At 36.0% G+C, this 19,396-nt stretch overlaps 1 protein-coding gene across 1 annotated transcript; it reads right to left on the reverse strand.

Annotated features, from left to right (window-relative positions):
• Positions 1 to 15,974: 15,974 nt before the first annotated feature.
• LOC123268049 lies at positions 15,975 to 17,198 on the reverse strand. Its single transcript, XM_044732932.1, has one exon. It carries the CDS (start codon positions 17,196 to 17,198, stop codon positions 15,975 to 15,977), a length of 1,224 nt encoding a protein of 407 aa, XP_044588867.1.
• Between the last annotated feature and the right edge of the window lie 2,198 nt (positions 17,199 to 19,396).

The raw sequence follows: 19,396 nt of genomic DNA on the forward strand, positions 1-19,396 counted from the left end.
CAAAATTCATTTTTATTCTCTTAACTGTCGTTTCCAATTATTATTAATAATTAATTAATAACAAATAATAATAATAATCAATAATAATTAATAATTAACAAAATAATTCAACTCATAAACAAAACTAAACCTAAATACATAAATGCCGTAGCACGGGCAGTCGACGCGTGTTTGCGGAAAGATAGTTTCTCGTCTATCGTTACCCCTAAATAGCGCAGGGCCCTTGTTGACGTCAGTGTTGTTCCTTCCATGTCCACAGCGAATGGTTTTGGGAACCATTTTTGACGTTTCAGAACAACCATCTCGGTTTTATGCTTGGCGAGTTTCAGGTGGTGTTCATCAAGCCAGGTCTCGACGGCGTCAATGGTTTCCCGGATCAGTAATTCGGCCTCTTCTACGCTGTCTACTACTATCGTGGCCGCAACGTCGTCTGCAAAGCCCGTTAGCTCTACTTGCTTTGGTAACGAGATTTCAAGAAGCTCGTCGTAGTCCGGATTCCATAGATCGGGCCCCATTATTGAGCCTTGCGGTACGCCAGCCGTTATGGTGTATTCTTGTGGGCCTTCCGTAGTTTCCGCTATTAGCTTTCTTTCGTCCAGGTAGTTGTCGACTAGTGCCAGATTCTCTGGCTCCGCGTCAAACTTGTGCTCCAGAGCATCTAAAATGTCTCTCCAATTTGCGCTGTTAAATGCGTTTTTGACATCTAGCGTGAGGAGGAGACAAACTTTACGAGCTTTGAGGCTACCAGACCATGCTTGTGTTGCTGTCTTTATAACTTTCTCGATCGCTCCGACTGTCGAACGACCTTTCCGGAAGCCATGTTGGTTGGTGGCAAAACCTCCAGCACGGTCGATGTCGTTGCGGTATCCCTTGTATGAGCTTTTCGAGCAGTTTTCCAGCAATGTCTAGCATACAGAGTGGTCTAAACGACGAAGGTGTTACGGGGGTTCCCTTTCCTTTGTCTAAGAGAACCAATCTCTGCCGCTTCCAGACCGCGAGGAACGTGCCAGTTGCCAAGCATGCGTTGTAGGTATTCAGGAGTATGTCTGGGTGTTCCAGGGCTACAATCTTGATCACCGCTGCCAGGATGCCATCAGGTCCAGGTGCCTTTCCTGTTTTGAGTGACTTGGCCGTATCTTGTAGTTCCTTAGTTGTGAAGGCCGTTCCTTCGCTGTTTTTAGCGTAGTGTTTCTTCTTCCGCGGCGGGTCTTTGGGGAAAAGCTCCGCTACAGTACTGTCCATTAAGGCAGGAGACTTCGGCGCTTCTGGTGAAGCCTTTCCAAGTTGTTTGATGACAATTTGGTAGGCTTTGTCCTAGATGTCCTTGTCGAGATCATTACAGATCTGTTTTCACAATATCACTTTTCTTGCTTTAATGGCTCGGTTTAGCATCTTTTGGGCCTGCTTGTACTCTTTTGAATATAAGTCCTCGCTCGGGGAGCATTTCGCGGCTCTCGTTGCATGGCGACGTAGCTTATGACATGTTTTGCGAAGTTCTGATATGTCTGTTGACCACCAGTACGCTGGCCTGTGGAAACTCCTATTTTTCAGCCGTGGCATAGAAGCGTCACTTGCGGCAGCAATCTCCTTCATCATATTTAGCACTGCCTTTTCCGTCTCGCTGCAGGTATCCGGAGTCGGGTTGTTCAGAAGGATAGACCAGCTTCATGCAAGTGAAGCTCGCAATGCCTCTGGATCAAGCCTTCTAGCATTCCACTTCCTCTTAGAAAGGTCGCGTTGTGAAACCGGAGTAGATGACAATCCAACGTTGAATGTCACAAACTGGTGGTCACTGCCACTGTATTCTTCGGATACAGTCCAGTCTTCGATCATGTTGGCAGTCCTTGGAGTCGCCAACGAAATGTCGAGGATGGACTCTTGGTACCCTGGTCTTCTAAAGGTCGTGGTGCTCCCGGTGTTCAGCACTATGAGGTCGAGTCTAGCCGCGACGTCAGTGACCTCGTTACCTCTGGTGTCGGAGAAAGCAGCGCCCTACTCGGAACACACTAATCCCTTCGTTAGATGAGAGATAGACGCTCATGAAGTAGGTTGTGGGGGTTTGAATCCAGACAAAACCTGCTCCACTTCCACTGTTGTTGACGGTAACGTTCTTTGTGTTCACAATCCAAATTGCTGCCGTGCCAGTTTCGTCTGCGAACCATGTTTTACCTTCGATGTTTAGATATTGCTCTCAGATAAAGCAGACGTCGATTTTATCTTCAAAGACACGCTGGCGCAGCAGGTTTTGCGCCAAGTCGCACCTATTCAGGTTGCCTTGTAGTATGCGTGTCATTTCTGCCCTCTTTTGGCTTCTGCAAGTGCTGTGTGGAATGCCTTGCAAGCTCCAGTGCCAGAAATATGGCATAGACCATCCTGGGCATCTTTGTCCGGAGCACAAAGGAAGCATTTTGGCTTCTCCGTGCAGTTTACGGCCTTGTGGTTCTCTCCACCACACTTGTAGCAGCACTTGCTTCTGTTTGGTCCCGCACACTGGCGTGTTTGGTGTCCAAAACGAAGACATTTAAAACAGCGGGTTACTTTTGCAACTGGGCGTATACGACAGTTCACCCAACCGATCATTATATGGGCCTTGTCAAGGGCCTTAATCGCACTGGCCTCGTCTACTTCACAGAAGGCCGTTTGACCTCCAGGCTGTCAGTGAATTCACGTTTGAGTGCTTCACGGACTTCGCTCTTGGTAGAGATTTCGTCCAAGTCGAGGATCTCGATCGTTGGTGTTGGTGTTAGCGTCTTGACCGTGCCGATGTTTGCAGTGGCTGACCTTACTGTATCGGTAAAAGCCTTGCTGTCTTCGGTCTTTCGAGCCATTTCAAGGAGAATGCCTCCGTGTTTCGTCTTTTTAATAGACTTTATGTCTACGCCCGTCTCGACAGGGCTTACCTTGGCCTTGATTTCCTTTAGGACATCAGCATAAGTTTGGCCGTCTACTGGTTGGACAAGAACAGCCTTAGTTCTTGTCTTCTTTCTCCTCGGTTTCTTAGAGGCACCCTTACTTGACTGGTTTCGAGCTTTATTAGGGGGAGCCACTGTTTCATGCTCTTTTTCCTTCTTCTTCCTATTTCGGTCCACTGTAGTCCAGACGTCCTCCCAGGCTGTCTTTTTCTGTGGTGGCTTCTCGATTATAGAAGAAGGGCTGCGCGTGGACAGCTGCCTCTTCTTGTTATTGTCCTTTCCTTGCTGTGATAATTTTTTAGGAGTGACCAAAGATGGCTGTGGTTTTTTGGTCAGACTCGGAGTTGTTTGGGTCATTGAGGCCGACATGCATGGTGATTTGTTGGCTAACGTATATGCTGTAGTGATAGATGTAACCAATTTTCTAATCTCATGATGGAGATTCTTCTTGTCTTTTATAAGCTCGGCTAACTCTTCGATCTTGATGCCGAGCCTCTCCATTGGTGACTGTTGGCCTGTAACGGCCGGCACAGAGTTGATTCTTCCTCGGTAGGTTTGATTAGTAACAGGAGCAAAAGGTCCTCTACTTTTTGGAGGAATGTTGCTCAGCTGTCCATTCTCTGCCATCTGGGCTGATTTCGTACTCCCTGTAACCTTGCTAGCATTGCTAGACAGCAGAGCCATGGGGTCTACTCCGCTGTTCAAACGGTCGCTTGATAACGACGAGTTCAGGCCCGTTTGCACGCCTTCCCTCGCCGGCACTGAGGTATCCCCCCTCTGCACCGTAGACGATGTTTGAAATTGATCTGTCATTTTCATATCATCTTTTGCTAGGTTTTGGTCCACCCCAAGTATTCTATTTCCTCGGTACCCGACGCATCTGGCGTGCAGATATGCCGGGCATTCCCCTATCCGCCACCTGGGGAGGCACTCGATGCGGGACTCAGCAAGCCCGACACGAGAAGATGTGTGTGTGTGTATGTATGTATGTATGTGTGTGTGTGTTTTTTTTTTTTTTGTTTTAAGGGGGGGGGGAATCCTTTTTACGGATTCTAGGCATAGTTGTTTGGCTTGGATATGTGGCGACTCGACGCAGTGTCATACTAAAACTCGACGCTAGCGCCCCTACCCACTAAACCCTAAACCCCTTTTCCTCTTTCCCCTAATCCCTCATGGAAACCGCCGTTAGGCATTACTTCGTGAGGGGAGGATCTAGCTACTGCTCTTTCTTTTGGTAGCTAAGGTGTTATTTTACCTTTCTTCTAGTTGTTGTCATTTGCTCTTCTTCTTTCGATGGAACGCAAGTCTATGAGGACTTCTGTTGCAAATGTGCTAATGGCGTTCCAGGAGGCTCTTGATGACAACATTGCTTCTACTATTGTCTCTGGTTGGATTTTCTTTTTTAGGATCATCTCCAGTTCATCTCGTTGTGGGTAAAATCGTGGGCACTCAAAGAAAACGTGCTCCGTGTCTTCATTGATTCCTGGGCAGGAAGGGCACTCCGGTGAATCATCATGCTTGAAGCGGTGAAGATACGTCCGAAAACATCCATGTCCTGGTAACAACTGCGCACTTTGTGCGGTTGTCCTCTTTCGTTGGTAAAGGTTCCGTCTTTCCTCAGCTAGGACTCTGAGCGGCAAAGTTCCGAAAATGATACACACTGTGTGTGTGTGTGTGTGTGTGTGTGTGTGTGTGTGTGTGTGTGTGTGTGTGTGTGTGTGTGTTTGACTATGTGACTCGCTTATAATATTTGAACGACTAAACCGATCGGAATCTACTAAACGGCGTTCTAAAGAGTTCCCTCAAACTTAGATTTCCTGTGAATTTGAATCGATTCGGACCGATAGATTTTGAGAAATTTTAAAAAATCTCAAATAAAATAAGAAAAAAATTTTTTTTAAAAGTGGTTTTTTTGGAATAACTTTTAAACGGCTTCATCGATCAACTTTAAAAACTAATCCGCCTTTAAGCTTGAAAAACCACGCCGATCGTCGCTAATCCGGTCAAAATCGCTCGATTTGTTCGAGAGATATCGTGAACGAAAGAAAACCGAAAAAAGTGTTTTTTTGACATAACTTCGTCATTTCTTTTCGGATCGTTTTTGATGATATAAAATAATTTTTAGAACTTAAAAAACCGCGTCGATCGCTGCCAAGAACGTAGAAATCGGTTGATTGGTTCGAGAGATATCCTCGATAAAATATTTGGAAACAAGTGTTTTTTGAACATAACTCCAACATTTTTTGGAATAACTTTTAAGCGGCTGCACTGATCAATTTCAAAAACTAATCAGCTATTAGCATGAAAAAATTACGTTGATCGCCGTCAAGCCGGTCAAAATTGGTCAATTCGTTCAAGAGATATGAACGAAAGAAAACCGAAAAAAGTGTTTTTTTGGAATTACTCCAAATTTCCTAGTCTTATCAATTCAAACTTGAAGATTCTTCATGAAACTAAAAAAATTGCGTCAAATGCTTCTAACTGCGTAAAAATCGGTTGATTCATTCAAAAGTTAGTGCGGTTTGAAAATTAAAAAAATATTGTTCTATGAAACTTCCATGAGACTTCTGAGCTCGAGGAGCTCAAAAGCATAGAAAAACTGTCTTTTTAAGCTCGAAGAGCTTAAAATAACACATAAATTGTATTTTTGAGCTAGGAGAGCTCAAAAACATCATTAGTGCAGTTTTATGCACCTAGGTATGGAATTAGCGGGAAGTTGGACGGGTGGCCAGGGTCTACCGTTTTTCTAATTTTTTTTAATAGATTTAGAACCGATTTAGGACTATCGTAAAAAAAAATTCGGACAAACCCTAAATAAGGACTACCCTAATCTATATCTATATTCAGTGCTTTAATAGTTATGGCTGCTATCAGTTTATTTATATCAAGAAAATGATTCATTTTACAATAAAAATGATTGATTGAAGAAATAAATATTAGAAATAACAAATTTTTTTCTTTTAGTGCGCAGGATAAAGGAATAAGGAGCGTATGAAATTTCTAGCAAAGCAAAAATAATTGCTACCCGAGTAAAAAAGATTTTATATAATTAGATACGATTATATATAATTGTTTATCGTCTATATATAATTGGATATAATTTATATATAATCTAATATATAAAATTCTCGTGTCACAGTTTTCGTTGCCATACTCCTCCGAAACGGCTTGACCGATTTTTAAAAAATTTTTTGTGCTTATCCGGTATCTATGAGAATCGGCCAACATCTATTTTTCATCCCCCTAAATGTTAGGGGTAGTCCACCCCTAAATTTTTTTTTTATTTTTTAGGCAAAATTTTTAATTTCTATTTTTTTTATGATACAACATACAAAAATACATACAATCCTCAATTTTCACCCTTCTACGATCAACCCTTATTTTTTAATAGCCATTTTAGTAATTTAATCATTTTTCCTCTCCGGTCGAAAACTGATCAATCGTCATTTAATTAGTTATCCCCGCCAGATGTCTACAGGTGTCACTTCTGACCCAGTAAACAGCACGGAGTAGGGATGAGAACGAAGCCGGTCTCCTTTCTTTCTCACTCCCTACACAGTTGTCGGCCATCATTATTGTTTATGCATCAAGTGTAGTAGTAACGTTGACAATTATTATTTTGCTATCTCAGTGTAACTCTCATATTAACTTTTAATCATTCCTATTTTATCAATAATAATTAAATTATCAATTTTGAATGTATTTTGCACGATTAGTTAATCAAGTGATTTTATAACCTCAAAAGTACTCAACACGTGACACGAGCTTCCCATAACAACGGATTTTGTGTTGTAAGTATACTTTTTTTTATTTATATCGAAAATGTTGTTGATCTTATAAAAATGTAATTTTAATTTAATTTTATTAAAAAAATGTCATTGAACAATTAAGATTTTCATAGTTTCCAAAAAATCAATCATTATGAATCTTTATTTTGAAATGTCAATGGAAATATTGGTTGTATGAAAAAATTATAAGAGACAATGTTTTCATAAAATTTAATTTTTTACTTTTGTTTGAAAAATTTTTCCATAAAACTTATATTTTTGTTATAATTTCATAAATTAAAACTAATCATTTCAAAACTGCGGCAAAAATCCTGGCCCTAATTATACTTTTAACATTTTTCATCATTAAATAATTTCATTAATTCTATTTATGTATGTTTTGTACAGTGAGCAATGCCAAGAAAACGCAAAGGGGCTGATTTGAGCCGCAGTACAAGTAAAGCTCGAAACTTGCGAAATAGCAGATCCGAAAGAACAGAAGAACAAATCCAGCAACAAAATACTGATGCACGTGTCAGAATGGCGCAATTGCATCAAGAAGAGCCAGAAGATACACGAGTTGAACGCAATGAAGTCAGAAGATTAGAACAACGACAATCACGCCGTTTCACAGTCAATAGACGAAGAACAAATGACCAACAACGACAACAGGTACATCGAGCATTTATATCTGATTCATTCCTGCGTCTAGCATTCCAGTATGAGCCCGATATTGAATATTATGCTCATTCAAAAGTGGTAATTGGTGCTATGGACAAGGAATGTCCGCATTGTCATGCTCTGAAATTAAAAAATGAGCCAGCTGGGATGTGTTGCGCGTCAGGAAAAGTGCAACTACCTGAAATTGAAACACCACTTGAACCATTGAACGGCTTACTTATCGGCACGGATCCAGATTCTAACGTGTTCCTGAAGTCAATTCGAAGATTCAATTCATGCTTTTAAATAACATCGTTCGGAGCAACAGAAATAGTTCGAAATACTAATGCAAATGGTCAACACCCAGTAAACACGTTTACGTCAATGTAACGTCAAAATGACATTGGGCTATGTCAGGATTTACGTAAGATACAAGTCACGAATGAGTCATATATGACTCATTATTTCACACTTCTTGACGTAAGATTCTGACGTAAAAATATGACGTAGTCATGACGTCAGTATTATGTCTCAATGACATTTATGACGTCAATATGACATACCTGTGATGTCTATATTATGATAATGATGTCATTATGACGTAAAAGTGATGTAAGTGATGTAAGAATTGTACCTCAGAAAAAATATTTTAAAAAAAATTTCTCAAAAATAAAAAGATGGCAATTATGAAATTAATTATAGTGTTGTGGACTTATTACAAAGTTTGAAACACTAGTTATATGTTGATACTTGATGAAAAAATCCTGAAATATGCTGGGCTCGAACTTGGGTCCTCACGTATCGAAGTCTGGAACGCTGCTCACTTGTCCAAGTAACGGTTCATGTCACGAAGTAAATAACTTATGTGATAAGCCTTACATGACGAAAAATGCTTATTTCATAATTTTTTCTGAGATTAAATGGATTTTAAGAGCTGGAATTGTATAAAATTCAAGTCTAATAATTTATACAATTTTATAAAATTTCATTAAACTCATGAAATTTTATAAAGTTCTATAAAACTTTGTAAAAACTCTTATAAAAGGCTCTCTAGTGAAACTTATGGTAATGAATAGGCAATTTATAAATTTTCATAAGAATTGATTGAATCTTACACTTTCAAAAATTTTCGTCTAAAAGCGGACACAGAGAACTTTAGACTCTCTGCGGACACAGAGAACTTTCACAGAGTGAAATTTTTTCAGAGTAAACGATGTATCCGTGTATATGAATATTTTTTAATATTTATTGATTTCTCAAGACTCGAATTTTTTTTTTATTTAATTTTTTCCAAAAATTTAGTATTTTTCATTTGGATTTTTCTTCTTCAAAATTTCAATTTACAAAATTTAGATTTTTTTTTTTAATTTCAACTCTTTTAAGTATACAATTTTTTTCTATATTTCTTTTTATTTTTAATTTCAATTTTTTTCGAAATTTGAATTTCTTTAATTTAACATACTAACAACATTATGAAACTTGATGTACACAGTACAAAAATTTTGCGTCATTGTGTCAAAAATTTTTGTGTTAAAAATTTTTATGTTAAATATTTAACATTTTTTTATGTTGATTTAACACAATAAATGTTAAATTTACACTTAAAAAAGTTAAATATTTAACACAAAAATTTTTAACACGAAAGTTTTTGACGCAATGACGCAAAATTTTTACTGTGTAAAATACTATTAGTCTCGTCAATAACAATCATGGAACTGTTTGAATTATTTCAAATACAATGTTTCATAAGTAGCAGCACTAATGTCAGAAAATTATTTTTCAAGTAATAGTGCAATATTTAAATGACTGACATTTAATTTCTTGACGCGAAATCATAAGAAATTATATGTTTACTCGCTTGACGGTTTAAAAATTTAGAGTTCATGCCACATAAATTGAACTCGGTATTTTGTTATCAGTTTCACACCAAATCATTTATACTGAATGAAGTCGAAAATATTTTTACAATGGATAAAAGTACCTAAATTCATGGAAAAAATATAAGTGAGAAACATATGCAACGAAAAAAAAGTATTTCTTGCATCAAGAAAATTTTGACGGAAGTAGTGTGTCAGGGGGGGTAATACTCAGTCGGTAAAACAGATTTGTGGGTTCGTATCCATGCTAAGTTACCATTCGTAGATATGGGCGCCCTGTTTTACCGACCTGTTTTACCGACGTGGATATGGTGGAGGTTGTAGGTGGCGCTGGTGGTGAATTCTGTGATTTGAATCTATCCGCCATTTTCCCGCCATTTTTTAAAAATCTATCCGCCATTTGAATCCACCATCTCGTGGCTGCTATCCGCCATTTTGAATTTGCTATCCGCCATCTGGTGACTGCTATCTGAGTCTGAAATCCGCCATCTGGTGGCTGCTATCCGCCATTTTGAATTTGCTATCTTAAATCCGCCATCTGGTGGCCGCTATCCGCCATTTTGAATTGTGAATTCGCCATTTTGTTAAAAAATGCACCTGTGATCTCAGCGTCAACTATTGTTGCTTAGATCACAGGTGCATTTCATTGTTTATATTCTGAAAAGATTAATATATTCAAACTGTACGTATGAGGAGTACATGCGAGAAGATACGCCATCTGTCGAGGTTTCTGTCTACTTTTAAACAGGTCTGAGCCTGTTCAAGGTCATGTAACTACGCAGTTTTCTTTGTTTTATTTCTAACTGCGTAGCAGATGACGTCATCAAACAGGTTTGAACCTGTTCAAGGTCATGTAACTGCGCAGTAGATGTCTCATTCTGTTCTAGAATTTTCTTACTGCGCAGTAGATGACGTCATCAAACCGGTTTTGAGGTAGAGGAGTGGGGGTAACTGCGCAGTATTTTCTGTCTATATAAGCAGCTCGTCGAGAGTGAACTTCACAAAAACGAAGTACACGTCTCCAGTGAAGTACCAGTTGTCGACAGACAGTAGTGAAGTATTGGTGATATACATCTTCTGCCTATCAGTATTACCAATTGTAAGTATTCATTTACTGTCTAATTAAAATATGAATTGAATGAAGAATCATTTAATTAATTAAAAAATTTTTACAGCTATCAATCATGGATCTTACCAAAATAAATGAGGTTAATTGTCTTGCTGGGATTCTTCCTGTTAAAAAAATGATTGAGTTGGAGTTTAATCGAGAATATAAGATTAACGGTATCAAAGCTATTACAACTCAGTATGGGACTAGGATTGTTGCTAATATAAATGATGAATTTAACATTTATCTACCATCAAGAACTATTCAACATCTGAAAGATGATAACATCATAAAGAGTTTGAATGAATTAATAGATTTAAACTATCTGTTTCTGCGTTACCATGGTGGAAAATATAATAAATTTTGAATTTATTAATTCTAGTCTTGATGTAAAAATGACCAGTGGAATTATTTAATCAATAAAATATTGTATTTTAATATAAAATAATTCATTGTTTTTATTTATAATCCCTCACATTTTTAATTTAAGATTAAAATTTCATAAGTTCTACTAAAACTTAATTTTTTAAGTTACTCATCTTTATGATAGTTTTAATTTCACGCGCCTTGTACCAGAGCCATCTGATATTAGTATATTTTTAGCGCGGCAATGTGAGTGGTTCAAACAACCTTCTCCACCACGATCTTTTACCACGCCACCTTTAGGGAGAGTAGTGAAAGGTGTTTTCCAATAGTAATAGTATGCTACCGCTGTTGGACTATATCCCCCCACCCTCAACCATTTACCTATGCCCGGCGCGTCTTAATATTTAAGTTACCTCTTATTATTCAGGAATTTATTATTATTTCTTATACCTAAGCCATAATATTGTTAGAATTATAATAATAATCTGATTTATGATAAAAATTTTAATTATTCGATTTTATATCTTTGTTAATTTTGAAAGTCAATATTTTTCAAATATTTATAAAGAAATATATATTATTATCTCAATTAATTGATGAAGGAACACAACGTATAATTTTTCTTAAAAAAATGATTATTATTATTATAATTAGATTTATGATGAATATTTTTTAAAATTAATTTTATATCTTTATTTATTGATTTTGAAACTCAATATTTATAAAGAAATATACATTATCTTAATTAATTAAGGAACATAAAACATAAAAATTATTTAATCATCATCTTGATCATTCTCGAAAAATCCTTCATCTTCTTCTTCTTCTAATACATTGTTGACATTAACCTGCTGAATCGCTACAACAATTGCTTGTCTTTGTCGGTAGAAATTTATCATTCTTCTAAATAAACCACTTATCCAATCGTCAATTGTCACATAATCATCATTGTTTATCTGGATATCTGCTTGCTTCATAAAAGTCCATGTCAAGCATTGATTGCTGATAATAATGTTTGTTGTTACTTCATCGATTATAATTTCTGAACCATCAATCTCGTAATTATCATCATGCAACAATTTTTGAGATATGTCTCGGAAAATTAAATTAATTATTTGGCTAGATGTTCTTACTCTGACCCATTCACTTGGAATTAAGATGCTGTAACAAAGCTCAGGACCCATCGAAGGATACACTGTAATAAATCAAGATGAATTTTAATGAATAGATAAAAAGTGTATAATTGTAACATATAAAAACTCACCTGGTAGATGCAGCCCATTTTGCACCACATACTTATCATAAATTTCAGGGTACATTTCAATCAAAAGATCACCTGAAAATATGTACCGATTTGGTGATGGTTCAAGATCTCCAGGTACCTTAAACCACCAGGATAACTCTTTATGACTTATATCTAGAACTGTTGCAAGGTTGTTGATAGTTACGATGGAATCATGAAATTTTTCACCTCCCAGAATTAACGCACCAAGTTCTACCACTATTAAGTCCCATAAGGTATTCGGATCAATCGTATACCATTCTACAGGGAATATAATTTCATATGATAAGATATTACCCATCTACAAAAAAAAATTATTACTCTATTAAATAATTTTCCAGCTTTTATACAATATTTCTTAGATTAAATAAACTCTATTATATGTTAAATTACCTTTTTACTGTTGTTGTTGTTGCTGTTGTTGGTTTCAAGTTTTGAAATATTTCTAAAAATGATAGATTAATTAATTAATTAACTTATACATGAATATTATCATAGTTATTATTATTATAACCGTTATTATTAATAAATATATCTAATAATCATAAGAATTATATTTAAACTAGCACTTATACATTGAAATTATTTTTTATTTTTATTAAAAATAAATATTATTATTATTATTATTATTAATTTGATGATTAATTTTCAAATATTCTACATATGAAAATTTTTGTAATAATTTATCCAATAAAAATTCTAAAAAATTTCCAGATGTCGGCTAACTTAATTATTAATTATTGATGATTATATTATGAATGAAATAATCAAACATATGGAATAAATTTTAAACAATAATGATGTTAAATAATTGTTATTTTAATTGAACACAAGCATTGATATTTTTTTATTGAAAATTAAATTATTGTTATTAATTTAATAATTATTAGTGATTAACTTTATGACATGATTAAATAATAATGAATATAAAATATTGATAACATATAGATTGCAATTATTAATTGACGAAATTATACAATAAATAGTAAAAATAACTTACGTTATGAATGTTGTTAACGTTTTTACAAAACTGACGCTTTACAAGTTTTAGCTTGTCTATCTTCACATAATTTTCATCTACGCATTATTTTCTTTCTTCCTATTATAAAAAAGTTCCATGAAATCGACCAATAGAAACTCTTAGACCCAAAACGTATCATGCTGATTGGTTCTTTTATTAAAGATACACTATACACAACCGGCAAGTCGGTATTTTGATGTATATGACCAATTGACAATAAACATTGTCATGTAGAAATTATTGGATATATATGATAATCATTTTTCAGTATACCTAAATGCAAAATTTGTTCAAAATTGATTTATTTTTTCAATAACATATCAACCTATCAAAATTCTGCTACCGGTTAACGTTTGGCGCGCAGAAGCAGCCAGTTTGAATAATAAAAAATTTTTCTCGTAACTGTTAGAATAACTCAATTTCATATTCGAAAATATTTTTTATTATTAATATTATAAATAAAATAAAAATTTATTGTAATTTTATCAAATTAATTTAATGATAGTCGGTAAAGTTTTCATATACAGTTGATGCTTAATCGATGACAAGACTCATACACTCACGCCATCTCTAGTGTCAAACACTCACGCCATCTCTAGTGTCAAATAAGCATCAACTGTGGTGTATTTTGATTGCACTTGGAAAAGTTGTTTTGGAATACAGCAACATCTGCGCTTCTTCAGAGATGAATATTACTAATTATTTCTCTCAAGAACTATAGTTTCGATTCTAAAAAACGTTATTTATGAGGTAAAATTACTTGGTAAGATATAATGTCAAATCAGCGTCATCTTGTGAAGTAAAAATCAATTCAGCTTAAAATTATTTGAAAATATATATTTATTTTGAAAATTAAAACTACTTGATCGGGGAAAATAAAAAGATTAAATTCATATTTTAATAAATTTATTGATTATTAAGAAACCAATCTTTTAAATTTTTTACATTTTCTAGTGCACATGAATCAGTTAAATAATAATGATATTTACAGAAATGATTATTATATATTTTCATGCTTTTAAAGATGGACATTTAAAATCATCAAGATCAATTACAATTTTGTTACATTCAACGTGATTTTGAATCCATAACTTTTTCTCAGCACCTTTTACATAAATTATTTTCTTATTCTTAGTTAAATAATTAAGAACTTCTTTGAGCTTGTAATATGAAGTTGTTCCAGCGTTCCAACTGATTCCATGATAATTTCGGATCAACCAGGTATTCAGACGTTGATAGTTGACTGGTAGCACCTTCCAGTGATATGGTGGTTGAAATAGTGTGTATGATAACTCTTCAATATTATCAATATCATGTTGAATTGTTATTGAGGCCAATTCCTTGAAAATGAAGCGATTATCAGGTCCTCTGAATCCTTGAACGTCCAGAATGATCTCCATGATTACTGCTCTCAACGACGAGGAGTGACTGAATGATGACTCTCAAAGTCAACTCAACCTTTTATAATCCGATCTCTGGATTTTACCCCACCACTCGATAATTTTATTGGATAATTATTTTTCTTGGTTAATTAGTAATTTGATTGGTTTTCAAACTACACAGTAGATTTTTTGAACTGTGTAGTAGATGGTATCATCCAATAGGTCTGAGTCTCTTTCTTCTGGTTGATGATATCATCTCAATTTTTATAGGTTATAACTTCCCGCCATTTAAATTATGATTTTTAGGTTATGTTCATACTTCCCGCCATTTAAATTATGATTTTTAGGTTATGTTCATGCTTTCCCGCCATTCAACTTATGATTTTTAGGTTATGTTAATTTTTTTTGTGCACCATCTATAATAACTGCGTAATAGATGACGTCATTCTCTGGTTATAAAAGCAGCGCGCCGCGAGCATACTTCATCGAAGTGAAGTACGAGTGAAGTACCATAGTGTTGTGTGTCAAAAATCTGCTGCTGGAATCTGCTACCTGGTGCATATATCTGCCACCTGCTGGTAAAATTTGCTGCCTGCATCCTGATGCTAAAATCTGCTGTCTACTGCTGGAATCTGCTACCTGGTGTTGGAATCTGCTGAAAGTCGCTACCTGCTGTTTGAATCTGCTATCTCGTGCTGAAATCTGCTGTCTGGTGCTAAGATCTGCTGGTAAAATCTGCTCCCTGGTGCCGGAATCTGCTACTTGGAATCTGTTGAAGAAATCTCAATCATGGCACCGAAACGTAAGCATTCTGTTACTAATACACTGTATGAAATTGAGAGATCAACAACGTTCAAGCGCGTCAAAGTTGAAGACAAAAACCCAAGCCCACTACCATTCAAGAGGATGAATGAACTTGAAGATGGGAAAATATATCAGTTAACAGGTATCCGAGTGGTGATGACAGATCATGGGCTCAATGTGGAGATTGATCTAGAAAACAACTTTTCAACATTCTTCCCTGCTACTACCAACCAAAAATATCTCAACAATCCTGATCTGATATTTAAAATGAAATTTTTGATCTTATGCAGCACTTTGGATCTACACTACATTGGGACCAACTACAATAAATTCAAGCTTATCAATCATTCCGGAAAATCAATGACAGAAATTGTGAGAGAATTGTGTTTTAATATGTGTACTTAACTTTTATAATAAATAATTTTTTATACTTAACTTTTAAACTAAATAATTTTTTATACTAAATAATTTTTTATACTTAACTTTTATACTTATTTTTTATACTTAACTATTATACTTAACTTTTATACTAAATAATTTTTTATACTAGTAAGGTTTAAAATAAAAAAACATCAAATTACAAAAACATTGTTCTTTTATTTACTATTTTTAATTACATTAAGTTTATTGATAAGTACAGGTACAATAATTTTATTTATTTGCTGGATTCTTCGTTGGAATCGATCTCGATCTCTCGCGGCTTGTTCCCATGGGCCTTTTCTCGCTTCTCTGGATGCAAAGTCCCACACATACATGTGATGTACGGTAGGCTCAAGGTTGAACTGAACTGGCATTCTAAGTGAGTTTTCTCACACTGCTGCTTATTGGGTTGTACTCAACTATTCGGTCGTGTATGATTAAACAGTAAGCAGCAGTTTGATTTGGAAACTGTGCTGACGATTCAAACTCTAGACGTATATCCACAGACCCAGACTTGATTGACTCGTTCTGCTTGGAACAGTCAATTATATACAGAGGTGCTGTACTCAGAAAATTTTTCTTAGCCAATAGCGGTTCAGCTTCTTTCCCATAGTAAGCACTTTGAAAATTTGTGTACATATCATACATCAAGGCATACTGATTATGCATAATGTTGAGGTTCAAATTTCCATATGGATAACTCTGAGAGTTCAAGAACAGCTTAATGTCTCTTATGTTGCAGTGATCAAACTCGCTTGCGTTTTGATTCGATTGATTCTTTCTTGCTGTTTGGAATCCAAGGATGACAAAACGAGGTTTCTCAAGCTGGTTGGTTGTTTTGATTACCCAAATATGCTTGTTGGTAGCTGGTAGCAGTGGATACTCATATAATTCCCAAGTCCGGAAACTGATTGGGATAGCTGGATCAGAGGTTATGTAATTCAACACCTCGATTTTTTGCTTGTCAGACATTGTTATATACGGTACAATCCACTCAATTTTTCCGATTGTAATTGTAACATTGTCAGGTGCTGCAGCGGTAACAACATAAGCATTTTGATCAGTATTTGATCTGATCAGTATCAATTCATGCTTGGCATTCACAATAATTCGTTGATAATCTTCAGCAAATCCAAGAATGAAACTCAGCGGTACTGAGACATCAAAGTAGCCGCCATTATCAGTCAGCTTGTTGTCATCTTCATTAATAATCCAACCAGCATTTTCCAGAATATTTTGTTGTCCCGGACTCAGAGAAGCGTATCCTTTCATAACACTGGTGATACCCACATTCTTACATCTGTCGATTTCTACACCATTGAGCTCATAACGTATCTCTTCAAACATATGACAGACAGCCATGTTGATCATCTTTGTAGTAGCACTTACAGCAGTACCATCAGCTTTCCTCATTCTTCCATAAAAATGTAATGTGCTCTTGCTTGGGAGCAAGCATAGATCTTGATGCTGAACAGCAATCCTGATTTCATCACTGTTGTTGAATGTTGATGATGCATATGGCAGGTGTGAATGAGCTTCACAGTGTGCAATAGACTCATCAAAAATAATTGATTTTTTTATATCTAAGATTTCCGCCATGGTATTACGCAAGCTAGACAACAAAAATTTATTTTTATCTTATGAATTTTCCACGTAATTTTAGTCCTAGACTTTTTAGGAACTCTGCGTTCTGATGTGTTAACACTTTCAGAGCTTGATGATGACTGATGATCTTTGGGCATGCTGCAATCCTTTTATACCCATTACCAGTCTTTGTCTCATATACGATACCCATTACAGGCTCTTTATATGCAGTCTTATCGTTATAGTCTCACCACGGAAATTTGCTATTCTTCCGTCCTGATCAACAATGCGGAGTCTCAAGTTGTGTATTGCTCGTACGGCGACTGGCAGGTAAATGATGTTAGTTGGCACTTCCACTATTTTATATCCTGCTGGAACCCTCGGGAAAAATTCATGGATTGTATGATTCTTCTCACCATTGATGTATGATCCAGTAGTTATATTGCACTCAACTCTCAAAGAGTTAATTTTTAATATTTTCACGGGTAAATCAGATTTATGTGCTGTGTTAGGCTCAAGCAAGCGGTTGGTAAATCCAAGTAATGATCCAATGGAATCTTCAGGTTCAAAATTTATATACTGATCACATTTTATTTCACTCTTCAACTCATTGTTGTTTGCTTTTAAAGTGAAACTCAGTTCAGGCAATGTCTTGTTTATATAAGTTTCAATATCTTTAATTTCATAACTCCCTGTCGGTATAGTTATTTCTTGAAATCTCTTGATTGTACTTCTCTTGGATCTTTTTGATGACACATAGAATTTATTAGCATCAACATCGATATTTGGTATTGAATTGAATGTTAGGAGCTTAACAAGCCCAAGAACATAATTTTTTGTTGGTGATAGCTCAATCGGCGGAAAATAATTTGCCTCCAGTATGGAGGAGTTTCCGGATAGTGTCAAGGTGAATGACTCTGCCATGACTGACGCTTGTTGTCCCGACTCACTTCAATTTATAGTTGTCCAGCCAGGAATTTTAAGCACAAATGTCCACATATGATTGTATCAAAGTCTTGATATCTTTTATGATTGTACTTTACGCTACCAACATCGAGATATTTCATCAAGTCTTGTGGTGGTTGTAGATTACCAAAACTGTCAAAGTAAATTACTTGATCATGATTCTTCTTGTAGGCAACCCAGTGAGTTCCAGGTCCAAGTTTATCATCTAAATTTATTATCGCCGATTCATTTATCTTCGGTCCAGATTTTGGTAAATCATTTCTCATGAAAACTCCACGAAAATTTGGAATTTTAAGTAGCTTGGCATATTTTAATAAATCGATGTTAGTCAGTGCTCGATGTGGTAGCTCTACTGGTTTTTTGACTTCTTGCAACCAGCTCTCTCTGGGTATGGTTTCAGATAAAGTCCCATACCACTTCGGTAAGGTTTGAGGTATAATCCTCTACCTACAGCTATTTCCTCCATCTTCGAGTTGTGACGTTTCTTTTCAACAAGTTGATGTTTCGCTGCACTTGCATCATTCACAGCTTTTGCAACACCTGCAGCTCCACCTGTTAGAGCACCAACAGCTGATAACCCTGCAAACAGGGGAATCAGGAATGGAAGTACTCCGCCAATCTTTGACGGAACTGGTAGAATACGAGGCAATCGAACGTTTTTCTTCCCACCAGCTTTCTTGACAGCCTTTCGAGCACCTTCAAGGGCTGTTTTAACTGGATCTCCGCCAGGTTGCATGGACTTTTTAGCTCCATCAACAATCTGTCTTAGAGCAACATCTTTCTTTTTGGTAGTCTTGCGCTTGACTATCTTTCTTTTGACTATCTTGCGTTTGGTTATCTTACGCTTTGTCGTTTTTCGCTTCATTGTTTTTCTTTTAATTGTCTTACGCTTGGTAATAGGTTTTTCTTTTTTAAGACCCATACCGAAACGTCTTTTTAACTTCATGATTTTATTTACACTCCAAGCAGCAGCTCTTTCACCAATAGCAGCGTCTTCTCGCTTGAAATCGTTGCCACGCTTTCTCAGCAAGGATTTTATCAGCCTCGTGACGGGCTTCCAAATTTTCACGATTTTTCGAGTAGGCTATATCGTGTTCCTTACACGCAGAGTCCAAAGGATTTATACCTGATCACCTCGAGCTAACCTCTTGGCTAACTTTGTACCTGGGCCGCAGTACTGATACCCTGGTATGTGAAGTTCAAGTGGGAGCTTATTGATTATATTGTTGAACAAACCTTTACCACAT

Source organism: Cotesia glomerata, linkage group LG6, assembly GCF_020080835.1.
Source record: "Cotesia glomerata isolate CgM1 linkage group LG6, MPM_Cglom_v2.3, whole genome shotgun sequence".
Classification (NCBI taxonomy): Eukaryota; Metazoa; Arthropoda; class Insecta; order Hymenoptera; family Braconidae; genus Cotesia; species Cotesia glomerata.